We start from the raw sequence: 27,018 nt of genomic DNA, 5'->3' as shown, positions 1-27,018 counted from the left end.
GGAAATGCAGTTCAATGCCTCCCTCCACTCGGCGGCCGCGGGAGATGTCAGCTGCGGCAGCGGGAGGGAGATGGACTGTTTCCAGGGACAGCGGTGCCCAACAGGTATTGCTTTCTGCACGGTAGGGGACTCCAAAGGGTAGGGAATCTCCTCAGATCTGTGTTCTGTTTCAGTAGATGAGATGAACAGCTTTATAACCTAAGAACCCCCAATAAAACATCTTATGCTGCCAGGTGGGAGGTAAAAGATGTTAATTCTCAGTGGTCTAGATGTTGGATTTGTAATCTTCACAGTGAGGCACTGGAACACGAAGAAGCTTATGGAGTTAATCAGCATGTGTTTAATGGACAGGGTTCTTGTTGATAAAAGGCAAAATACACCCAGCCTACTAGTTTTTGTTGCTTTGTTGAGATGGACAATGTTGTAATCGAACAGTAAAATAATGATAAGGATTATGAGCAGAGCTTGGTTTGGTTGTGTGAAATAGTGCCAAGGACAAAAGGGTACTACTCCACCACAAAGGCCAAACTGATAGTCCACCAGCCTCTATTCGGTTGAACCATCATGTTACTAATGGCCAAGCAACACTGGTTCCGGGGACAGAAACCGTGCACCTACAACCAGATGGGCATTGGTGTAGGTCCTTCAGACATGCCACTCCCTTTGGGCACCATTTAGGAAGGATATACTTTTTTTCCTGTTCAGCATCAGCAGGAAAAGCCTGGTGATCTAGTCCGACAGAATTTCTTTTAATTACCTCACATATCCCGGAGGGAGCTTCCAGAAAGTCAGAGTCATCAGTGTTTGTTTATTGTTCAAAAGCAATCTACTGCTTTGGAACTTTGTTTTGGAAAATTAAAAAAGTTCACTGACTGGCCGCATAAAATATTGTCACCACTAGAAATCAAAGCAGCCTCAGTAAGCTTCCAGTGCCTTCAATGCAGCCGCCATGATGTCTACTCCTCTGAAGGGAAAGAGCTCCACCAGCCAGGCAGAGATCTCTAAATAATGTGTGCTGTAGTCCACCAGGACAGCAAACCATATGCCTCTGGTACCCTGGAGGAATGGAGAATATCAGGGCAGAAATAAAAGCTGCAGACCACATTTCAAAAGGGCAAATATGACGTGATATCTAAGAGATGAGTCAATAGGTTAAGAGGAGGTGGTTCTCCTGAGGCTGCTTGATCTTTAATTGTATTTAGCACATGGAGCTATGTACATTGTGCTAAGAGAATGCTTTGTGGAATCTGCAGGGGCGGTGGGTGAGATTTGAAAGTGGTGGGGTGCAAAGTGATTTGCATACAGCACCTAGCGAGCGAGCGCAGCGAGCGAGCCCGAACCCCAAAAGGTGGATTTGGGGGGGTTATCCCCCCCCCCAATGAAAGTTTTGAAAAAAAAGAAGAAAAATCGTGCATTTTCAAGCAAATTTGAGAAAGCAGGAAGGTTAATAAACCAATTGTGAAAGTGCAGTTATTACATTAATAGATGGCATAACATCGGTAGCTGCTTATTCAGTATAACCACAGAGCTTCATACATTCCGTCCTATTACGCTCAGGTGCTGCAAGCCCCAGAAATGTAGATCAATGGCTTATTATCCGTTCTCACTCTACACTTTCTTCCAAAACTGTGCAATTTCAAGGGCTCAATTGCTTATGTGCACACAGGGATATCTGATTCAATTACAGAGTAGCGTCTCTCTTGTGGTCTCAAACCATGTGGCTTAAATCCACAGCTGCCTCATCCAGAAATTCCACTTTGCCATTATGTCTCCATCTCTTTGAATGTAATGTATGTAATTATATCTGTAATGTATGCTCTCGCCAACAACCAAATGGGGAAAACCTATTTTGAAAAAAAACGTAATCTTCGCACACAGTCCAATAACAATGCACAATTTAAATTAAGCAATTACAAAGATTTCAAAACATGCAATGAATCGAACTTAGCATGAACACAAACTATCAAATTTCCCGTGCTTGTGTGTCAAAATTAAACCATAAATAGGCGTACAATGTACCAAGGCGTTCCGACAGACACGGGGTTACCTTAGCAACAAGATGAGGAGGGTAGGTTTCAGAAAATAAGGCCAGTTCCCGCACACCACAGTTGCTGGAAAACATTCGCCAATTTATGCAGCAGCCTCTGTCGCTAACCTGCTCTGGGAGCCTCCAGGAAGCCCAGGGTAGAGTGCAGAAATGTGGAAAATCCGCTGTCCCTAGGCAACAGGGGGAACCCTGGCTCTAGCATGCTTTTCTCCTGAGACAGCAAGTTCAAATTCTGCTGGGCCGAACTTTGATGGATGGCAAAATGAGTTAAAGCCGGTAGCCAATTACATCTACCCATCACTTCACAAGTGTGCTCCCATCCGTGACTACTAAGCTTGATTCTTCTGAAGTCGGTAAATTAATTATCATCCCAGTCCCACTGGGACTAGAACGCCCGATTTGCAACGCTTAAGAAATGGCAGAAGTATTTTTTGCTGTGTTCTATGAGAATCACGCATTTTTGTATCCATCCCGAATCGATAACATGAGCATTATTCCACTATTCGTAGCATGTATTAAAATCCTAATAATAGTGCTAAATTGAGCGCCTATACATACCATTTGTGTCCATTACAGCACAAGTGTTGATTTATAAAAAGGTTAAAAAAGAGCGGTCGCTGTTTGCAGGTAGCAGCGAGGTCAAACGGAATATAGCTTCGGAATTCAGCTTAAAAAGGTCCCTTGGCATCCTTTCATGCCGAACCACCTCTATCCCTAGGTATTATTTTGTACTATACATTGTAGGCGCAGTGTTATCAACCGGTAGTGCCACTGCGCTGTACAGAGCTCAGAGGCTCAAACATAGCCCACAACTATGTCTTCTGTCATCAGTACGGCGCATAATTACATACATATGTGGGCACATGAGTGCTAGTGGCACCGACGGAACAATAGGATAAGCTGCCACTCACCAGCTGTTTGTCATCTTCACTGTTCCTCAGTGAAATGCGTGGAAGTGGCGCAACTCGTCTGCCGCGCGCGGCGAGTGGCCACACTCCTCACACGTGGTTTATTTACCCTGGAGCTGATATCCCATTGCACGTGTTAGCGGTCTTTCGCCTCCGGTAGCTGCCTTCTTCTTTCCAGCGGGATGGGGAACATGGAGTGGTGGGAATTGAACATGTGATAAACTCCGTCTCTCCTGCGGACTACATCTGTAAAACATGTGTCAAGTTTTGGGCTCTTCTGGTTGGAAATTGCATAGCTGGCCTACGCCCTTACCTCTCCCTTTTTCCCCATAAAAAAGGGTGATTGTATTGTAATACTATGCACTTGCTTTCCAGTGGGTCGGAATCGCCCACAGACCTACCAAACGATTCAGAAATGGTTAAAAAAAATGTTTTACATCTACCCGAAAGTTTGAGCTGACCCAAGCTGTTGGACTGCTGCGTTAAGCATAGAATGAGTCCAACAAAAAAGACAAGGCTATTTCTTTCTTGAAACTGTATACATCCTTTTAAACTTTGTTGATCTTTATGCTTTGTTCAATCACATTCAATGCCAGCAAGCACTTTAAAGTATCTACAGCTACTTTTTCATCTGTGGTTGTGTCAGATTAAAAAAAAATCAAATTCAGCAATTATTTCACGGGTTTTTTTTGCTGTGTTGCATGGTGCAGTGTAGGAACTGCAGTGTATATAAATACTGAGATGAACGAGCTTGCAAAGCGCAATCATACAGATTTTTTTGGCGCTAAAGACTGAATATTCAAATGTATCCATCGCACAGAACGAACATAAATTAACTTTTAAATCTCTCCCGTATGGAAAGGGAAATTAGAGCTATGCAAAGACTTTCTTAAGTCTTCATGGTCCAGTACACGCATTATCCTCTCCAACGTATCGCTTGCACTCTGTGTATTACTACAAGCAGAGGGTGGGTGACAGTGCAGTGACTAACAACACAGAAGCACTACTTTCTGACATACACACACGGTTTGCTCACACTTCCTCGGGTCCTACCTGTCTGGCCGTCCCATGGAGGGATGAAGTCTAGCAGCGACTTTAGCGCCTCGGGAAAGTCCATGGCGGCGGCAAGAAGGGGGGGCCCTGGAATCGAGGTGCTGCTGGTGTTGGGCGAACCTGAGGTCAGAGCACTCCTTGTTGTGGCGGGAAGGAGTTCCTCTTGGGTCTTTTGGTGGTCTGCACTCCTGTCAAGTGGGGGTGCTTAGCGTGACTCTACCGGTCAGGGTGGTTGCTTCTCTCAGGGAGGGGGGGTGCTTCTCTCAGATGGGGGGGGTTGCTTCTCCCAGGGGTGGAGATATCTTACTGGGGATGAGGCTGCTAGTCGAGACCAGGTCGCAAGGGAAGCTCGGAGCTCCTCACATGTGTGAGGTGCGAGCGTCAACAGAGATAAAGTAACTTTAAATTACAGGGGTGCTCTGCTGCTGCTCAGGGTCCCGAAGTGGAGGGTGCTCCGGCGAGGGGGCCTCCTCCCAAGCGGGAAGGGGCCAAGTAGTCACAGTGCCAAACAGAAACACCTACACAACAACGTCACAACGGCGCAGAATGGCCAATCACTGCTGGCTGCATGTTGAAGTCACACAGTGATTGGCCACAGATCTCCACAGTGTCTCCACCCACGCGCGGCATCCAATAATGGATGTTGCGCGGTGGACCAGCCAATCCTGGCGCTGCATGCAGCACCAGGATTGGCTAGGGGGGGCACATTGTTTACTCGCCCTGGCGGCCCTTGCAAAACCCGGGGCCTGGCTGAAACAGCACCCCGGCCCCTCTAGTATGCCAGGTAATGCCTCACACTGTTGCTGCATCTACTGCGCATGCTCGGGCAAGTCTAAGCCCAATATTTCACATGCGCAAAGTGCCTGCCTGTTGCAGTCAAAGACAGCAGCTGGAGACAGACTGTCACTAACAGCAGCAGACCCGGCCCCACCCCCTGCGCGCTCTGAGTCCGGACCGGGCCACCCACACCATAATAATTTATCGCTGCCTCGGCCTCCGGCTACAATAAAATTTATTGTTTCCAGAAGAATGGCAATGCCTCGGTGCGTCCAGGGCAGGCTTAGTGGCCCCAATGGACGCACCGCGGCTGGGAATCTGTCATCACAGAGAATTTGTGTGTGTGGTGTGCATTAGAGGTAATGCTCTGAAGCATAGGTAGGCTGATCAGGAGCGCGTGTGTTGCATGAGGCATTACGGGGGGTAGTAGAGGTGTCCTTGGAAGGACAGCACCTACTTGCAGAGATTCAGAGTGTGGTTTGCAGACTTGGGAATATCTCATGTAGGTAATCCAACATTAGTCAGATGCCATGTAGTTGATTTTAGGGTTTAAGAAGTGACTTGTACTTTGGTCAGAAAGGTCATTAGGGAAATATGAGGCAAGTAATCATACCTCCCAGGTGAACCGTGCGTAGACAGGGTGTAGTCTTCTCTGGAGAGTATTCACTTTGTGCATTTGTGGTTTGGTGTATAGACTGAAAGCTTGGTGAACCTTGACTGGACCGAGAGGGTGGATGGCACAGGAGGCTGTAAAGAGGGTTGTTAGTGCCCAATTCAGGGCTGTGGGTTTGGTTCTTGACAGTATTGTGTTCTTTGTTAATGTAGAAATACCTCTGTTCCAAGTTATGAGCGAGACCCCATTGATTCATAGAGGGGCACGTGGGTCATAATGAGGAGATGGGGGAGAAGAAGAATGTGAGCTAGTAGTGTTGTGTCTAGAAGAGATATTCATAGCCATAATAAAAAGTATTCCCAGTCTTCAAGGTACGAACCAATGAGATGAAGAAACGGAGGCTGATATCAGAGGATTGGATCATGAACTTCCACCTGCAATATAGATTGATCTGTAAAACACATTTCTGAATATGGTAATGTAGCATAGTATTTTTTACTGTAATGGGTTTATGTGTACTGTATTGGTGCAGAAAAGTCTTTCATTTGGAAAAAATCAATAACAAAAGTCAGTCTTCATAGAGCCCAGTCTCAGACTGGGGAATCTGTCAATGATTAAAGTTGTCATGCTAATACATTTGAGGGTCGTTTTGTATAGGCAAAATGGAAATAGGATCTCTGAGGTGCTGTTGCATGCATCATGGAGTTTGAGCTGATGAAGCTCTCCTTGATTTGGGTTTAATGGCCATACACTATCCCGCCAAAAACATGCAGGTTATTGATTCCTCGTCTCCCCGCTTTTACTCCTTCCTCCCGTCCCTCCTACGAATTTTTGAAACATTGTTTATGTGTACTGTACCTTACTATTCTCTTATGTGATGTAACTTGTAACGCAACAATCCTAAATGTAAAGCGCTCTGATACCCCATTGGGTCAAGTCGCGCTATATAAAACTTTTTAAATAAATAAATAAAAATTGATCTTGAGAAGCAGATTCGCAATGGGAAAGGTGCAATATGCAGCCAAGTATTAAAACTCAGGACACAGAGAATGTGAAAGATAGATGTCACAATCAGTGTAATCAGCATGAATTCACTAGTTGTCAGTGCATTAAAAAATCACCCTCAGTGTAATATTAGCTGGAGAGAGAACACACAACTTACAAGTAGGAGGTAAAATGCATTCAAGTACAAAACCACTATTAGTACAGCATCAAAAGGAGTGTGTGAGCACTTTTTTTTTAATTTCAGTACATTTTTATTGAAAAATATATTTACATGGTGCATATCATGTAGCACTTTTAAGAGCAAAAATGCACCTCCACTGCAGTGGATGAAGGATTCACTTAACAGTCGATGCACTGGAATGAAAATCACTCTTTAGGTAGGCAGACTAACAAACAGAAGAGCAAATAGCTAATGATGAGTCAAAAATACTCATCTGTGCTGGTCGAAAATGTGATTGGCACTTGCTTCAATCAACAGCTGAGGAGGGTGACCCAAACTCCATCCATGTGTATGTTTTTGGTGTTGATTACATGAGCCCTGATGGAACGCTAACATTTGAAGTAGTCATACCAAAATACTTGCAAATTGATAAAGAAGTCAGCGTATCTGGCTAAGTCAAGGTTGTAAATAATATAGCGTAATCATAAAACAAACTAGAACAAAAAACACTTCAGACTTACTTTCACTTTGAACTCCTGAGATGTAAGCTCATCAAAAGCACTGGAAATATTTTCGATTTTATCAAAAAGTGTTGAGTTTCGACATCTCAGATTTTCCTGCAAAACACAGCATAGAAATTATTCAGAAAAGGAAGAAAATAAGTACAATTCATACGTAGCACACACCAGAACAGTCTACCAACCCATTCACATGGGAAAATAAAAGAAACATTTTTTGCCTTAAGATACAGGCTCAAATGAATATTTTTGTTTATTGTTAAAATGTTGTTATCTATATATCACACACCCCAAATTTGAATTACCTTTCACCTGAGCTACAAACATGGATCTCTGCCTTAACTGTGAATAGTTTTCAATTCTTTTAGTGTTACACTTCCTCATCACAGTTCTCCGATGCAAAGGTAGCCCACTGTGTAGACAGGGGGCTAGCAAGTAAACCTTCATCCCTTTTATTTTAAAAATAAAAATCCAACTTGCCTCAAATTTTAGGAATCGCCTAAAGCACATGTGAAGAAACATTAACAAAGATATGCGTAGCACCAAAACTGCCCACTTTAAGGATCTGCCTGATATGGCCAAAAAAGACTAAAAAAACTTTTAGAAATCATCAAACAACAAGCGAACCACTCTCCCAGTTTACTCTCGGCACTCAAGGACTCACTCCCATGTAGTGAGGAGTTATCTGCACACTTTATGGAAAAGACAAGAAAGATCGAACTAGAACTGCAACTCGCTTTTGGTGACATGCTGAGTTCAGCCCAATCCTGTCCCTCTCCAAGGCGAGCTCTCTTCTTGCAGGATCGGTAGATTATACTCCAAAAAATGATGCATCATGGAATACCTTCATACTACCGGACGATGCAGAGCTGCGCAACATCATAACTTCATTGAAGCCTTCAAATCATTTCAAGTATCCTGTGTCCACCAAATTCTTCAAATAGCTTACCTCTTCCATTTTCTGTTCTAGATTGTGCATGAATCTCTTGTGCAAGGCTTAATCCCGGAGTGCATCTAGATCGGACAAGTCACCCCATCCCAAAAAAGCCAAATACAAACTTTAGCCAGACTACTTGAGAAGTACACAACTCTGGAATCACATTGAACAGTTTCACCTCCTAGACCAATATCAATCGGGCTTCAGGCCTGAACACAGTAATGAATCTGCTCTAACACACATTGTTGATGATGTCTTAGACTACTCGACCAGAACGAACCTTGCCTACTTATACTGCTTGATCTTGACAAGGTCAAACATGACAACTTGATTAATCTTCTTCAAAAAAGGATGGGCTTATAGGGGACAGTCTTAAATTGTTTTGCTTGGTTCCTCCAAAATAGAATGCAAAGAATCAAAGTCAACCCAACCATTCTTACAATAAGCCCGTCTCAACTGGCATTCCGCAAGGATCCACACTTTCCCCCCTCACACTATTCAACTTGTACATGGAACATCTCACCGAAATTCTGAAACGTACAAACATACACTATCAGTTGTAAGCCGAGGATACCCAATTGTACATGAAAATTTCTTTACCAGACAACAACAATACTCCTAACTCTGCTCTTCTGAAAACTCAACAGTGGCTATCTCCAATTCACCTTCTGCTAAAAACTCGGAAGACTGAATTCCTCCTGCATGCACCGCACAATCATCCTGCCCCTAAGATTAGCTCAAACAACTAACAGCCTTCAATTGCACACCACATATTGTTAACTCAACTAGATTATTAGGCATAACCTTTGACAAATTCCTGAATATGCAAGAACGCCTCAGGTCAACAACTAGAGGAGCCAATCACCAACTCCACACTTTAAGGAAAATCAAACCGTTCCTGCCGCCTACAGACATGCAACTTGCAGTCCAATCCCTAGTTATCTCCCGTTTAGACTACGGAATCGTGACCATAGCAGGTCTGCCCAAAGCAAGACTGGCCCATTTAAGGGCCACTCTGAACTCTGCTGCCAGGCAAATCAAGGGATCAAGAAAAAGTGGTCACAACACACCAGATCTAATCCAACTCAACTGGCTTTCTCTTGATGCAAGGATCAGGTACAAGATTGCCTGCTTAACGCACAAAGAGCTGCATCAAAACACTCCTATTTACTTGGCAATTAAACTTGAACTATCTTGTTGAAATCGAGCCCTAAAAAGCTCAAACAATCTTTTGTTAAAACCCCAAAAGTTCAAAAAGAAGAGAACCTACAACTGTGCATTGTCTGGTCTGGCTATGAGAATATGGAACACTATCCTGCCCCAAACCAGAACGAACCCCTCATTCTCTGCATTTAAAAAAGTCAAAGGATTGCTCCTAAATAACCACCTGCGACAATAGACTTTTAACCATACAAACTATCTTTAACCTCTTCACATCATTGACCATACTTACCTGCCATGCATTGTGCATCTGATGTAACCACATTTATATCTATTCTTTTCTGCAGTGAGCATTAGATGTAACAGCTTACTTGTCTATGATTTTCTCCCTTACTAGCACTACTTTTCAGCCTTAAAATACAGCGCTCTGATATCTTGACGGCTCTGTTTTGCGGTATATAAAACCTTTCAAATTAAATAATTAATTAATTGTGAGAACGACACCTGAAAAAACAACAGGTTCCAAATAACGGAATAGCACTAAGCACAGCTATCCTTAACGAGGCAAAAAAGGCAGACACTTCCATCCTTTAAAAACGTAATGAAGCTACTGGTTGAAAACAAGTGGTACTCCTGTAAATATCAACTAAGGAGACCATAATCCATCCCTTTGAAGACGAATCCTTGAACCCCACTCAGGTAACCTTAAGCAGGTTGTGCGTCAACAAACAGGCTGTCTCAATTCGAGTGGCTATTTTTGTCTAACATTAACAGGCCAGCATAAGGCACACAGGAAATCAGAAATATGAAAATCCTCTGTGAGTTAAGTACGTGTACCCCTTTCAGCATCTGGCAGGTCAGGAAACAGAGTTGGAGCTAGTTGGTAAAGAAACTCAGTCTTGAAGGCAGGGGAAAGCTTAAGACCAACCTATCAGAAAGGACTGTAAATAGCACTGAAGCCAGCTAAGCACCTTGAAACAAAAAAAGCTCACCTTTGACTTCAACAGCTTTCAGAAAACCCCTCCTCCACTGGATTAAACAGAGGAACCAACAGATCCCAAAGCAGAAAAAGTAGATTCCAGGAGGCACCAAGGGCCTATTGTTGACTGGCAAGCTTCAAAAACTTTACTGACCCAGAAGCATCATCATCAATGGATGGAACACCCTTCACAGTTCCCTGAACACACACACTTGAGTAAATTGGGAGTGAAGAGATTAAGAGGCTAGATCTAACTCAAACACAAGTGCAGCATGTTCACGCCATCACATAACAAATAGACAACCAGGAGCAAAAAGAACACTACTGTCTTAAATAAAACAGAAGGCTGGGACTCAGGCAAAGTTATTTATTGCATACACTGGAGCCATAGTCATGTTGCCTCCATGCCATTCGTTTCAACCCAGCCATCTGGGGGACACAGAGACAGACAATGGGGGGGGGGGAGAGAAATGCAAAGTCATAGCAGGTACTGGAGAAAGATGGGATGGATACATGTTCATTCTGGCCACACTGCTAGATGGTGAAACTAAAGCACAGAGCGATGACACATCTCCCTTTTATGCCAACAGAACCCTCAGGCGGGAAACAAATATTCAGAATCAAGACGGTTGATTGGAGGCAAGCTCGTCTAACCAGTGCAGGCCCAGGTGGAACATATTCATCTAGAATACCTCAGTCTGAAGGCAAACATACTTTGGGGGGGGGGGAGGAGGGTGGCTAATAACTCAATGTGTCTGCACAACGGTTGGCTTACTCTACAAGATATGGGGTTCACACTGACTGCAGACTGGGTTCTGTACAAGATCGGAGGCAGTGAGCCACAAAGCAAGGGTCCAGAACCTCATTACCATATGATTTACGTCTTGGTAACCTAATTCACTGTCTTCACCAGCACAGCAGCATAAGCCTACATTGCTATCCACACTGTCTGATGTTCCCACCTGCCTGAGGAGAAAGCTGATTGCTGAAGACACCAGTGCCCCTGTGCTGACTCCAGTCCTAGAGCAGCACCTCAACTGTTGCCATTTACAGGGTTTATCAAACCCAACAAGTGTGAAAGTTGAAGCCACAGCTTTGGAGGTAAAGTTCTCCAGTCTGAGCCACCATTGTAGAGAGGCACCAGCAGCCTTAGAACATGAATGCATAAGTCTTTGGCCATGGGGTCCAGCTCCCTAAAGGACAGGCAATGCTAAACCAGAGCTGTTAAAGAAACCAGGTACAAGCTACAACAAAAAGCAGGAGACTATGTAAAACTACGATGTCAACCATCTACAGTGGAAGCCACTTTTGCAACCTCAGCTGCACAGTTAAGGCAGGAGGATGAAACACACAAGACACACCCAAGTTTAAACACATTTCAAAACTAAATATGAAAATTGGATAAGTCACTGTACCCCGAGGTAATTGTTGATGAAAGCACTATGTGTTGGCTCAGTGTTCTTTGGAACACAAGGTAAGAACTCCTCTTGGGTGAAGAGCAAATATGACAAGGAATCAAGTTGATTTACGTGCCTATAAATAGGCACGGATGGGCAATTCTTGTGCAATTTAATACACGTAGAAATATAAAAACTTGTTGGACTTGACGTGACGATTAAAAATGGATAAACTTTGTAATAAAAAGGATGAATTTGAGCATATTTTCGAGTATGTGGATAATTTGATCACAAATGTGTAGCAGGCTGTGCAACTCTTCAGTGACACGAAAACCGCGTGTTACAAATTCGTAACCATTTTACGAAAGGCGCATTTGGAACAGAGCGCAACAAGAGTGGATGCACGCCGAACTGGAATAATATGGATATAATTAACTTGTGGATGACTGAAAAGGTTGTGCTCCAGGCCCATAATCCTAATGAATCATTACGAGCTGTTCCAACCCTGTTAGCACCCCACAAACTGAAACATTGTGTCACGTCAAGGTTTCTTTGAGTCAATGTCAGCCTAAATATGTGCCAAACGACCATGATTACAGACGTTTTTTGAATTGTACTTCACTGTGCTCACATTGTCGATTTTCATTGTTTTTCTATACACTTAGAATCACATTTTGCAAAAATAAGGAAGTCATGGGGTGTCAGAATACTTTAGTTAGTGGTGCAATGTAGGGTAGCATGTCACTTTTATTTTTATTTTCTGAAAACCCGTGCAGGGCGGGGCATGTAGGCCATGTGATACGACCTGAGCACACAAGGGGAAGGTAACGCGGAATTCAAAAAACAGTACGCGTAGGGAGTTGGTGCTCAATTTGCCATTCAAATTTTGGGGCGAGTAGAGTGTCAGTGAAATCGCTAGTCTATTGCAGGTAAACACTGTGGATTGTTTAACTGTTATAGGGAGGGTGGAGTCAATCCAGGGAACGCATGCAAAGGATTGTGTAGCACTGTTTGTGGCACTTGAGGTTTAACCATGAGGTTTTGGGAGAGATAATCAATTTCAGTTTCCGTGGTTTTTACTGGGTTGAAAATAATGGGGAGGTCACAGGTTTATAAGTTTCACATTTTGACTTTTTGGGAAGGAGAAGGGTGAGTCAGTAGTGGTTAGGATTATTTATTATGACGCACGTGGGAGAAGTTAGTAGTAGTACATGGGATTTAAAAACAGAGTGATCGGTTGGAGTTTTGTTAATTGTCAAACATATAGGACTGATGTATACACTTTGTAGATACCCCTGACGAAGGTTGTTAATACGACCGAAATGCATTTGGTGAAGAGCAAATATGACAAGTGGTCAAGTTGATTTACGTGCCTATGAATAGGCCCGGATGGGCAATTCTTGTGCAATTTAATACGTGTGAAAATATGAAAACTTGTTGGACTTGACGTGATGATTAAAAATGGATACACTTTGTAATAAAAACGATAATTTTGAGTAAATTTTCGAGTACGTGGATAATTTGATCACAAATGTGTAGCAGGCTGTGCAACTCTTCAGTGACACGAAAACCGCATGTTACAAATTCGTAACCATTTTACATAGGCGCATTTTGAATGGAGCGCAACAAGAGTGGATGCATGCCAAATTGGAATAATATGGATATAATTAACTTGTGGATGACTGAAAAGGGTGTGCTTCAGGTCCATAATCACAATGAAGAACTTCTCTTATGCCATATGTTTTGTGGGAAACTGTTGTAGGATGTATGCATTTTAGTTGACAGAGCTTTGGGAGCTGATAAGCTAGCAGGATGTACAGCAAGCCTCCTGATGAGAATAAAGCGTATTCTATAATTTCCTGTTTTGTGTTGGAACAGTACAGAAATTGGTGTCAAGTATCGGCTCATCAGAAGGGGACTATCCATGCTGCGTTACCTGTTCCGACGGCTTCTCCGGTCCAAACAGTCACGCACTGGAGAGTTGGAATCCTTGCTACTTCTCTTTACAGGCCATATGGCTTCCTCCATTTCCAGATTGCCCTATTTGAGGATGAAGGTAAGGAAATCAGATAGGTACAGCCGCGAGTGTGGATTGTTATCACCGCGCCTATACTTGGTTCCTGTCTCATGGTTTCAACAAGCTGTTCCAGATGAAGTGTGGTTGGTTGTGCTTCACCATCCACTGCCATGAGCTGCTACACGCTTCATATGAAGGTTGCATCACACGCGACACACTGCATCCTATTGTTCATGTGAGGCTGCAGCTATATTGGATTGGGTTAATACCTTTGACTCCGGTGCAGTTTATGGTGAACTCCTTCAGCCGCAGTACATTTAAAGTAGACATATTTTCTTGAACATTGACACTTGACACACAATTGCTTGAATGTCTGTTTGGGATAATATTCTTTGACATTACTTAGCTTATATTTATTCATGTACTTATATGCAAGCATATACTCCATGTAACAGCACAATGGTTGAACTGTTCATTTACTTCACCATTTTTGTGAGGCTTCTTACTATGTTTTTTTCCTGCTATTGATAATTGCAGCACACGTACTTTACCCAAGAATCCTATTGCTTCACTAAATATTGGAAATGTTAATGCGAGTATTGCTTGTGTTTCCCTTCGGGCATACATTAACTACCATACAAAAGGGCTTTAGATCTGTTTCCACGATTTCCTTGGGGAGTCAGAGTTGTCATGTTCAGAAGTTGCATATACCACCTGTTATTGTGTAGATGGGGCACTGTGAGCTAGCCAGGACTAAGGCCAATATATCCAGATGGTGTGCATGGACTTAAGTCTCGCACATTTTTTATGTTTATGTAGTCCAAATTAGCACAGTTTTACTGAGAAAATATGAACCGTAGGACAGAATCATCTTAGGACATATGTTCTATACTTGGAATACTCTTGTTGAATGTATGCAATTCAGATTACAGAGCATTGGGAGCTGTTAAACTAGCAGGGTGTAGAGAAAGTCTACAGATGAGACTAGACCATATTCTACAATCTGTTTCCATTTTGTGTTCGAACACTACAAAGCATCTTCAACAGCACTAACAGCTGCGGGTCTGCTACTATAGGTCGTGCCCAACTTTGCCCATTCAGCAATTTCTGACAATTCTGATCTAAAAGAAAATGTTCAAGCTAACTTTCTTGGGCTACACTGATAGGCGCAATCTCCAAGTCGAGCCACAAATTTTCACCTGGATTTAGTTCACCCTATGACACAGTGACTACAGGGCATTTACCTTGTTGCCCTTTATTATTATTGTTATTTTATTCGATCAAATAAAAATGGATCATTTACATGAAAGAAGGCCATCATAATGCAATGTCACATTACAGTTAAACAAAATTCAATAAAGGATCTTATATGAAATAGAGACAATTACAATCAAAAGATATAAGTTAATTTCAATAAATACTTTTTTACATATGCTAAAATTAATCTGATAAAAATTTCAGTCGTTTCCGCCACACATACAAAAGATACCTTGTTAATGCGAATACAAGCCACCTAGTATTATCGGACATAAATATCCTGATGGCATCAGAGGGGCGAGTACAAGATAAAATACGACAAACAGGGATAATCCATTTTTTCAGATAAACATTATATGCAGTACAGAAAAAAAGAAGATGTTCTACAGTCTCTGGTTTATCCAAACACAGGGGGCATATAGATGAGACAGATGCATTAACCCAATTGCTTCTTCTAGCATACAACGGTAAGATCCCGTATCTGAACTGCAAATATATGGCTCTAGCCTGAGGGGGCTCAATATCATCTAAAAACTTTTCAAAGATACGTTCATATTTAAAATGTAGGAAATTTGTTGTGAGCTGACCGTTAGTACTATTTAATAAAAATTCATTATCCATAAAAATCCAAAACCTTTTTTTTAAAACGGGATAGCCGGCTTCTGGATACACCCTGGGTCATCCCATAGATAGCTCATACTGAGCTTGGTAAACCAATCCCTCAACTGTATTAGCCATTTAATTTGCCCAGTTTTTCTCTGTATATATCAAGGAGTTCCATCATAGCACACCTTAATGGTACCTTTGTTTTACTCACCCAAATTCTTAGCCAAAAGGTGAGCTCCCTTAGGATAGCATAATATCCTATGCATCTTAGCCCTAAATCGGATCTAAGGTGTATTAGGGGTGTACATTCAGGGAGGTTCACAATTGCCCTTAAAAACTTGTTTTCAGCCCTGGTCAACTCTTTTAGATTTTCCAGACCCCATAACTCAGCCCCATATAGGGCTGCTCCTAGGCTCTTTGCCTTATGGATTTCTAAAATAGGAGCTAATGGCCTATAGGGGGCGTTTCTGATCTTACACAAAACTGCTCTATCAACATGTTGGAGATTCAAAGTACTCTTTCTAATCTGGTTTGACCAGGATACGTCATCACTTATCCTAATACCCAAGTAATCAAAGGCTTTAACCTTCTCCAAAGCCTGCGAGTCCAGGAACAGAGTCCCTCTACTTTTCTTATAGGGGTTGAAAACCATGTATTTTGTTTTTCCGCAGTTTATCATTAAACCCCTGCTCTTGCAAGCCTTTTAAACCTATTTAACAGATTTTGGATACCACTGGGAGTTTTTGCAATAAGTAACGTGTCATCGGCAAATAATAGACAAGGAATCTGTTGACCAGCCAATTTTGGGGGATTCCCACCACAGTTAAAAAGCTCCCCTATAATGCCATTCATAAAAAGGGTAAAAAGGGTAGGTGCCAGGACGCACCCCATGCGTACTCCTTTCTGTATGGATATTTTCCCAGAAAGGGCGGCATCATTACTCCATCTCACCCTTGCATAAGTTTCGTGGTGCATGCGGATCAAGATGTTAACCAAATAGACCGGCATCCCCATGTCCCTCAATATAGCCCACAGCTATTCCCGATTTATAGAGTCAAAAGCAGTCTTCAGGTCCACGAACACAACATATAGGTGCCCCCTGTTGATGGTGACCTCTTTCCAGATCACCATCATAAACCTTAGGACCTGGTCTGTTGTGCTCGTGGATTCCCTGAAACCTGCTTGGAGGTGTGACAAGATATTTACTTCGTCCATCCAGTCTTGAATTAAATTTAGGATTATCTTACCAAAGATTTTTGGGGGGACATCAATTAGACTAATTGGTCTGTAATTCTCTGGTAACCCTTTGTCCCCTTTCTTATGGATAGGGATGATTTCTGCGCCCAACCATGTGGGCAGAAGCATACCTCCCTTAAGTATAGCATTGAAAACTACAGTCAGGACCGGACCCCATACAACCGGCTCCGAGCTAAAAAGATCACCTGGGAGTCTATCCAGGCCAGAGGCCTTCCCCTTCTTTAGCATCTTTAAGGCCAAGGTAGTTTCGCTAACATCGATCTCATAGAAGTCCTTTTCCAGGTCTTCGAAGCATAAAGCAGGGCTTGTTATTCCCTCAGAGTTTGAGAACAGCTGTCCATAATAATCTTCCCATACCTGGGGCTGTAGGTGGGAGTCAAATTGAGCCACCTCCCCAGATTTCTCTCTAGCTAAAAGGTGCCAAAAAGCTTTACTGTTCTTTTGGTATGAGGCCTCTACCAGGAGCCTCCATTTTTCGGTTTCCCAATCTTTCTTGGCGTCCCTTTGTGTTTTTATAGCTCTTCCTGCACTCTCTTATGGTAGAGGAAGAACTTCCCTTAACTGCTGTAATCAGAGTTATTCTAGCCATTTTATAGGCATTATTAAACCATGGGGCTGACAATCTATTTGGCTGCAATTTACCTAACGGTTTGCAAAAATACTTCTTAATATTATTTTTCAGGTTCTCAAAGACCCTTAAGGAGTCATTTTCATTGCCATTTTCTAAGTCTAAATTAACATCTGACACCTTTGTATAAATCTGAGCTAACACTTCCTGATCAGCCAAAACATTCCCCCACTTAACTCGTCTTCCATCCTCACTTGCTATTACGGGGGGGCGTTTATACTTAGAGGGGCCCAGGCAGTCAATCATATCACACATAGAAAGAGCTAGTGCGTTATGATCGCTGTCACTTCTTTCTATGACTTCCATATCCTTAACATTAGTCCAGAGATCTAGATATTCCAAAATATAGTCCAGTCTAGATTTAGATAGCCCTCTCTTAAAGGTATAAGATGCCTTTCTATCTGAGTCTGTTCTGCCATTACATGCACGCAACCCATAATTAATGACAAGTGATGAGATCTGTTCTACAACCTTAGAACATTTTTTTAGGCAAGGAATATTTAATCTCGCAATCCCTCTTGCTTCATCTTCCGATGCTGTCAAATCCTGTACATAGTTTACTGGTTCTAAAGAAATATTAAAATCACCAGCCACCATGAGATAGTATTGCCCCAGGGAAGCTTCTAGATGGTTTAACAACGTTATTATTGTGTTTGAGGGTCTATGAGGATTACTGAAACGGTTATAGATATTAAAAATCTTCAGGGGAATTTTCCCATTAGGGAAGTGCACTTCCAGGCCTAATAACTCATCTGATATAATGTCAAGAACCTGAAAACTACCAACCAAAGACTTCTTTACCCATATCAGAGGACCACTTGCAGCTCGACCTAGCGCTCCCTTTTCAGCCTCCACTCTATAAGTGGTATAGCTTGCTCTATAAATTTTTTCCACCGCCCGGGTTTCTTGTAAAATGCATATGTGGAACTTATCTATGAAATTACACCAGTCCAAATCTTCCAATTTGGACTGGATACCAGCCACGTTCCATGAGAGAATTTCCAAAATTTGCCTAGGATTAGCCACCTCCTCAATAGCATTTCACTAATAGAATCCACCTGTATACCATCAATGTGGCTAGTGTCAGTTAAAATCAAGGGGGAATCAACTGGTGAGACTACACCCATAACTGAGGCCACACCATTTGATGTCTCAGCGGAAACCAGACTTAGGCCCGGTACAGATAGAAGTCAATCCTGGGCGTCCAGGGCTGAGAGCGAATGAGCTCTACCAACCCCTACTAGCGATGGTTTAATTCCGTAAATGGCAGGCCTCCGATTCCAGGTCCCACCACTGACAATACCTGTATAAGTTATGTCTGGATACTTATAAAAGTCTCCAAGTGGTAGGATACTAATCCCGTCTGCCCCACACTAGTTGTTCCAGATTCTTCCTTCCTCTATCAGCCATTTTGCAAGTAGATGGAATCTACAATTAACTACAACACAGTCGCCTCCCACCTTTTTCACAGATGGACTAACCCACCTGACTCTTCTCACAAACAAAATAGCCTCAATATTGCTAGGGGAAACGTTTATAGATTTAGAGAAACAATTACAAACCTTGTTTTTAAGCTCGGGGTATGTCTCTTTACGTTGGTTATCCAGCAATGGGAAATTTTTGAGAATCACCACATACGGTCAACAATCAGGTGGAAGATGAAGAGTTATCGCATCGTCTCTAAGAGAGGTCCCTGAACTTTGAGGGAAAGCGTTATTCCTTGAGGAAGAGTCTATAGGCTCTCCTAGCTGGGTAGTTTTGATTTTAGGTAAACTGTGTGTTAAACGAGAGGCCTGGCCAGAATGCCCGTCAGCCCGATTTTTCAAAGAGACAGACAGCAACGGCTCTTTTTGGCAATTTTTGGCTGTTGCGGGGAGGCCCAGGGAGGTACAAAGCATTACTGGTATTTTGGTCGCCCCCTGGCGAGACATAGTACTTCCATCTTTTACGGAATTAGTTTTAGTAAAAGAAACTAATTGGTCATCTGCATTTAAAACTGGCGAAGGGACTTCTGGTTTATTAGAAGGTGGAGGTGTAGTCATGGCTGATTGTTTTTTTATTATCACCGCTAAATCTAGTATCATCTTTTTTAAGTCCTCAATTTCTGATCGAAGAGAACCTACTAGCTGTACCACATCTCTAAACGTCGTAGGGGAAATATCACCCGATTCATTAAAAATCTCGGTGACCTCAGGGGTGATACATATGCCACCAGAATGGAAATCTGGAAGCTCAGCAAGGGTGGCATAGCGGTTTGACCACACGACCACTGATGGCTCTAAATGACCCCCTTCCGCCACCTTGGGAATATCAGCAGGAGACATCACCATTGTGCCCCTTTCTCCCGGCTGAGCAGAGACCAAAGGGGACGCAATATCCGATGCTTTCGAGTTAGGGAGTCTCCGAAACATTTGGGGAATAGATCGAGTATGAGCTGACCCGCTATTCTTATCTACATGGGACGTGGTGATAGATGCGGGAGTGGGTCCATCAGATAACAGAATTTCCTCACACGCTGCAATAATGCCATCAATTCTGTCCAAAACACAGTTATTTACTGGGGTCTTAGTGGCTTTTCTTGCCTTCTTCCCCTTCCGTGTTCCCATCCCTGAGTCTAGGACTCCCCCCGTAGAATCCACAGCTTTTCGTTTACCATATTTGAGCTTTGCACCGACTGTCTTTAAGAAGGTGGCGCAGGTCCACGGAACAATCACGTAGCCCAATGTCCCAATGCACACTCTGCCTACCGGAAAAACAATTCTGAGTCACAGGATGGGTGGCCGCCCGCGTGCGTTCCGCGCAGAGGGATCCCGGTCAGCCTTTTCTGCGCCTCCTGGCGCGATCACGTTGTGCGCGGCATGAAACGCCGCAAGGAATGCCAGGAATTGGAGTCCTTCGGCGGGCGGGTGGGTCACGAGGCGAGTTTCAGTCCCGGCGGCTCGCAGCACCAGAAAGACACCTCCGTGGGCAAAAGGACAGGTAGGGACACAAACACAGTCTCGTCTGTGTATCTCAATTATATGGCACAATTCCAAAATCCAGCGTGCGCCCAAGAAGTGAAATCCGCGCAGCCAGGTCGCCAGTGCCAATATATGGGGTTCAGGCCAGGTAGGACTTGGTTTGTGCCCCAGCAGTCGTCGCACTCTCTCAGCACCTTCCGTGGATGTTAGGGCAGCTTCCCGGTCAGTTTTCCGGCTCGCGCCGTTTTTCAAAATGGCGGTCGTGTATCTCCCTGGATCCCATCTCCTCCGGGCATCGGTACAGAGGTACTTCCCAGCGCCAGCACGGCACAGCAGATATCCGGGCAGTATAGGGAGCTCAGGCTTTCGCTCCCCTTTCCTCCAATGCGGTACCTTGGCGCTCTGCTGTATCGCAGGCCCGCGCCTCGCCGCCTTCTCTCAGCACGATCATGGCCCCAGGCGTAGTGTCAGCAATTGCAGGCAGCACCCCCAGTATCCTACCAGTGTCCGGGAGGTCCCGTTCGGCGTATTCCTTCGCCGGTCCCGCGACGCAGCAGTGTCTCTGCTCAGCGTGTTGCCCTTTAGAATAGTGCTTTAAGCACTGCCCATCTTTCTACATGGCTCCTTTTACTGTCCGTCGTAAATGGCTGCTTTTCTTTGGTTAATATGCCCAGTAGACTCTCCTTTTCTACTTTTATAACCTTCCATGAGGACTGCCTGAAAGAAAGTGGCTCTAGATATACTGGACCTAAGTAAGGTACAGTGTGTATAGAGTCCCCAATCTCCATTGGTATAACAGAGGTTAAAGTCAGATCTGACCTTACTCTCTAAAGTGGTAGCTTGGTCGAGCAGTGAGGCAGTATCAGAGGACAGTGTAAAGCATTTGTTGTACACACTCAGTCAGCAAAAGGTTTCACACACTCAAGAACTGAACTGTAGCCAATTTATTTTATATCAAAAGATGTAGTTGTTTTATTTTAGAACCAACAGGTATCAAAATATACTTTTCTCAATATGAGTGACTTTAGGCAATTACTTTGCAGAAAGGCAATAGACTTGGTAAGTACAATAGTTACTGGGGTTGCAATAGGCAACACAATTCTACACACAATTTAACATTGAGCTTAGTGGGTTTTTCCACATAAATGCAGTTGATTACTTTCAGGATTACTTTTCTAACCACAGGACTGGATCCTGGATTCAGTCCCAGGGCCTAAGCTGTAAACAGTTAAGTAAAAGCGTTTTGGTTACAGTTGTGATTTTTAAAGAATATAAATGTATTTTCAAAGTTGACACTAAAACTAGCAATGTTATCCTATGGAAGGAAATTCAAGTCACAGGTAAAGTAGGTTCTCGTTACTTTTGTAATCCAGTACTGGACTCCTAGGTTCAGCACTGGGACCTCTACCTAAGACAGGTAAGTATTTACGTTTCAGTAGTCGGTACGATTTTTAAAGAATATATGTAATTTGCAAAACTCGACACTTAGAAGAAATTTCAGAGAAAAACAGTCAATGGTTTCCTATGGAGGAATGGTAAGTTACTTTTGCGGTTCAGTACTGAGCTAGAAAGTACAGCACTGGCTTTTCTCCTGATCCCAGGTGAGTATTTTGGAAATCGTTATTCGGCTGATTTTAGAGGAATATTTCAAAGTTTCAAAACTCCACACTTAGAAGAAATTTCAGTGAACACCAGTCAATCTTAAGCTATGGAAGGAAAGTGAGTTATCGGCTTTCAGGTGAGTACTAGACTGGTGAGGTTAAGGTTCTGGGCATAGACTCAAGGGTCTCCCAGGATCGGAAAGGCACAGGGGCAGCCAGGTGCAGCGAGAGTAGGCCCAATGCAATCCAATGGAGGGTAGGGGGCCTTTGGTTGGTGGCTGCAAGAAGGCAGTCCACGCGGCTGTGGGAGCGGAGCTCCTGGATACTTACTCAGGGCAAGTGGTGAAGTAGAGTAGGGTAGTAGTTGCACTTCCAGCGGCACTCGGGCGGCTGGGTGCAGGGTTCTTTTGAGCCGTAGGGCGCTCAATGTTATCCAATGGGAAAGTTCAAAAGTGAACAAAGGCTGCAGGCTTGGGACAGAGATTCTTCAGGTACGACCACCACTTCGAGAGGTAAGTTGGGATCTTGGAGAAGAGGTAGGTACCCCAAAGGAAAGCACAGGGACCGTGGGACGCTGGGTGCAGGGGTGTCTTTTGCCGTCGGGAAATCTTACCTTCAGCTGGTCGCGTTTGGAGGGGTCCCTGGTTCTGAGGCTGCAGGAGTCGTTTGGGTCGTCGAGGAGGGTATTGGGGCACTGGACTTTGGTTCCCAGTCGCCGGACGTCCTCGTGGTCTTGGTGCACTCGGGCACAGGCCGGGCTTGGCGGGTGCAGAGTGGGCTGGGTTAGTGGTTCCTGGCTGGCACCAGGGGTATTGTTGTTGGAGCAGAGCCTCTGCTCATGGGAGTCCCAGTCTCTAAGAGGGTCAAGGCAGGCAGGTCCTCCGGGGTTCTTGAGGTTGCTGTCCACAGGAGACGCCGAGATTAAGTAGGAGGTTCAAGGATCAACAGGCCGATAGGGCTGGGGCCAAGTCAGTTTGTTAGCAGCTGCACGGCAGGTCGTCCTTCTTCTTGTTCTTCTTCTTGTTTTTTAAAACAGGATCTGAGGAAGGAACGTTCAGTGGGCCCCTAAATACTAAGTTTAGGGGTGTTAAGGTAGGGCAAGGGCAGGGACCAAATGGTTCCTGTCCTGGGGTGGGTACACCCCCTAATCTGCTCCTCTCCTCTGGGAGGGGGGGAAGGAGCCTAGCTGTGATTGGGCACGGCTCCCCATCTTCAAGATGGCCGGAGCCTGGGGTCGTGTTTCACCTCGCCTCTCCCACCTGAGGGGTGGGGTTGGCACAGACTGGCACACCCCCCTTCCTGAAGTAGGGTTTCCTGCCAGTCTTCCTACCAGAGTGGGGGTCATAACTCGTGGGGGCCAGTTGCTGAGTACAGCAAGTGGTCTGGAGAAGCTCACAAAAGGTGGCAGGCCTTTGAAGCTTCCCCCTGCCCATCCTGGGGGAGGAGACCTAGCACCTCGCCCAGGATGTGCATTGTTGCAGGCCCAGGAGAACGGGGGGCTCTCCACCCAGGGGTCCAGCAACATGTCTGCTGTGTGGCAGCCTAGGCACCCTCTCAGACCAGACGTGGACTGTAGGTTAGGTTTCAGGGGGCATCTCTAAGATGCCCTCTGGTGCATTTTACATTAAATCCCACACTGGCATCAGTTCGGGTTTAATGTACTGAGAAGTTTGATATCAAACTTGTCAGTCTTCAGTGTAGCCATTATGGTGCTGTGGAGTTCGTTATGACAACCTCCCAGCACCATATACTCTTAATGGCATGATTACTGTTACGCCAACTGTAAATAGGCTTGATGTTTTTCAGCAAAACTTACCCATTCAATATATGACTGAAAGGATGGAGGACTGGTGGATATGGTCATGGACAGATCTTTCCAACTTACGGCCCATCTCCCTCCTGCCATACATCGGTAAGATGACCGAGAAGCACGTGAATACTCACCTATCAAATTATATCGAGGCAACGGAGGGCCTGGACCATTCACAATCTGGATTCAGGCCCAACCACAGCACCGAATCAGCCCTCCTAGCAGTGACCAATAACATCAGGATGACACTTGATGGAGGATCGATGATTCTGGTGCTGTTGGATTTATCCGCTGCCTTTGATACGGTGTCACATGAAGTGCTTCTCGGTCGTCTGAGGGATGTTGGGTTGGGGGGCGTAGCACTGTCCTGGATGGAGAGTTTTCTCTCCGGCCGCTCTCAAGAAGTCAGGTTGGGCTCTCATAAATCCATCTCTAGAGAGCTCACCAGGGGAGTGCCACAGGGCTCATGCCTAAGCCCCACATTATTTAATGTGTATGTGGCCCCCCTGGCTGACTTAGTGAGATCCTTTGGGTTCACCCCGGTATCTTATGCCGATGACACCCAACTTCTGTTCCCTTTCAAAACCTTCACACCTGCTCTAATTAAATCATTTGCAGACGGAATGAGGGCAGTGTCAGAGTGGATGGTCAAAAATTGCCTACAGTGCAACGTAGGCGAAACGGAAGTTTTGTTATTTGGGGAAGCAGTGACACTGTGGTCCCCCGAATGGTGGCCCCTGGAACTTGGACCAGTTCCTAACCCCAAACAGACCGTGAAGAACTTGGGAGTGCTAGTAGATCAAGCCCATACATTTAAAGATCATGTAAACCAAGTTGCCGGTACCTGTTTCAGGACCATTGGGCTGCTGAGAAGGGTGTTTCCATACCTACCTGACAGACATAGGAAGACCTTGGTCCAGGCATTAGTCACTAGTAGACTGGACTATTGCAATGGCCTTCTTCAATCAACTAATGAAGAACAGCTTAATAAACTGCAAATAGTCCAGAATGCTGCGGCAAGGTTAGTCCTAAATGTTCCACCTAGGACCCCCCCGCCCTCTACTGGCTAAATTACACTGGCTCCCAGTGCGGCAAAGCATCAAGTTTAAAATCCTATGTGTCATCCACAAATGCCTGCTAGGTACTGGTCCAAAGTATCTTACAAAAATCTTCTCGCCTTATATTCCAGGGCGTTCCCTACGATCTAGCAACCTCCAGTTATTACAGGTTCCCAGAATTAAAAAATCTAGGCAGGGAGGCCGTGCCTTAGCCTACACTGGACCAGTTCTCTGGAATTCCCTGCCCCAGACATTAAAACAGATCACTCATCACCTGACCTTCCGTAAAACCCTTAAAACCCATCTTTTCATAAACAGTTAAATGCCATTCTAAAATCAATTTATCACTTTGAATTCAGATCAGCATAAAGTGTGTTCTCATCATCAGCAAAAGCGCGGAGATACCCCTTCGGGAGTTTATTCAGGCGCTCTACAAGAACATAAAATGGTGTAATAGAAATACCCCACAAGAAGTGTTACAATTGTGGCATGATGCACAAGGTTACATGATCCCCTCTCCAGATGTTCCACAGGCTGTTGAAAATTGTTTGCATTCGGGTGTTATGGTTAAAAGAAAATATCAGAAAATGAATGGGGAGTATCCCATGAGGGAACTTCACCTCTTCCTGCACCCCCTGCTGCTGCTTGTGTTCCTGTTCAGAACCCCATTCATAAATTTGTTCATACTCTGTGGAGTAAGTATGAATTAATGACAATAAAGAAAGATTTGCCAGACTTTAGGAAAAACCCATAGGGGTTTTATGAATCCTTAGAGTCGGCCACTAAATTATGTGTAATGACATTCAAGGACTTGGATCTATTTTTTGATGCCTTACTCCCCAGGAAAATATGGATTGGTATACGGAGACATGATGATGTAGCGCACTTTGGGCATGCTTGGGTACATTTTGAAAATCTTGACACACAGAGAAGACCAGGACCAGGACCAGATCAACTTATACTTGATTTACCGGATCTAATTATTGCTAAATTGCTACTAATAATACCAAAGGAAGATGTACATTTGTATAAAATAAAAGCTTGTAAACAAAATCCTACAGAAGAAGTCTCAGACTATTTCACTAGGATAAGTAAGTAATATTTTATTTGCATAGTTAATAAAAAACCATTGCAGTACAAATGTCAAAATGTAAAAGTAAATCTACATGCTTGATAAAACTAGCGTATCTTATTCGCAATTTCTCATTTCATTATAAAACTGCAAAAATGCATCCTTTTTGTATGACCTTGGAAATAGATACAGTTTTGTTTTATAATATTATCTAAAAAGCAATTAGGATTCAAGTTTTGGCATTTTCTTTTCCACTGACTTTATAACTTCACAAACTTACAGTTCAACTGTGGATCCTGGCGTTCAAAGCAGGCGAGAACTGCTTGTCTTCGTAAACGTATCCCTCGCTGATTAAAATGGCGTTTCAGCAGATCTTTTCGTTCATCCAACAAATTGTCACAAGAGCATAACAAGTGCAGCATATCCTCTGGCACTGAGCCACATAACTGGCAAAGGGAACCCACTTTGTCTTTTTGCCAGCCTGTACCTTAAAAACTTCATTTTAGTGGTTTTAGCATAACCCAATCCAAGGTAACTCTGTGCTACTTGTGTTGAATAAGAGTTCAGGGTCATCCAGCCGTGTGACCTTTTTGTGAGGGTTGCCTTATTTTCAACCCACGAAAGTTGCTTGATTGTTTTCTTGACCAAGTTTTTAAGCGTTGTCTGATTTGTGGGGGTATCCCAGAGCTGCTTTAAGCCCATATTCTCCAGGCTGCTTTTAAGATACTTGGCAGCTGGTGAGGCAGGATGTTGCTCTAGCTCCTTCCATAGATACTCATTTAGAGAGCCTTGTTTGGATTTTCACACTCTGTACCAGATAGTTATATATGCCCCCTGTCTTGCCAGGAGCTGTTTCTGGACACCGAACTCTAGCCTAATTTGTGCCGGTGAGGTTCGTTTGGGCAGGCTAAAGATAATTCTTTAAGCAGCTATGACTGTATTATCGAGGGTCTTTGCGTCTCTACCTCTCTGTACTTTACTCCCATAAGTGATTGTTGGCAGGAGTTTAGCTCGTATAACTTGTAACAGAGGTAGAAGGGAGGGCCCAGTAAGTTTGCTGTTTCATGGTTTTAGAGAGATTGATAAGGCAAGACCTTTATCTCTGATGCTAGTTTTCTGTATAGTAAACTGCCCACTGTTGTCAATTTGTACTCCAAGGTATTTGTACACTGACGTATCCTCAATTCGAGCATTGTT

General features: G+C 43.9%; 1 protein-coding gene across 1 annotated transcript in view; it reads right to left on the bottom strand.

The window, feature by feature from the left end:
* The window catches only part of TRIM25 (tripartite motif containing 25), a 570,281-nt gene that overhangs the window by 441,139 nt on the left and 102,124 nt on the right, over nucleotides 1-27,018 (bottom strand). Inside the window, exon 2 of the mRNA XM_078654404.1 lies at nucleotides 7,085-7,180. Coding sequence (XP_078510530.1) covers nucleotides 7,085-7,180 — 96 coding nt within the window. The remainder of the gene's footprint in view (nucleotides 1-7,084; nucleotides 7,181-27,018) is intronic.

This window comes from Lissotriton helveticus, chromosome 7 (assembly GCF_964261635.1).
Source record: "Lissotriton helveticus chromosome 7, aLisHel1.1, whole genome shotgun sequence".
In the NCBI taxonomy this organism is placed as follows: domain Eukaryota; kingdom Metazoa; phylum Chordata; class Amphibia; order Caudata; family Salamandridae; genus Lissotriton; species Lissotriton helveticus.
This window is presented reverse-complemented; position numbering and strand designations above follow the sequence as displayed.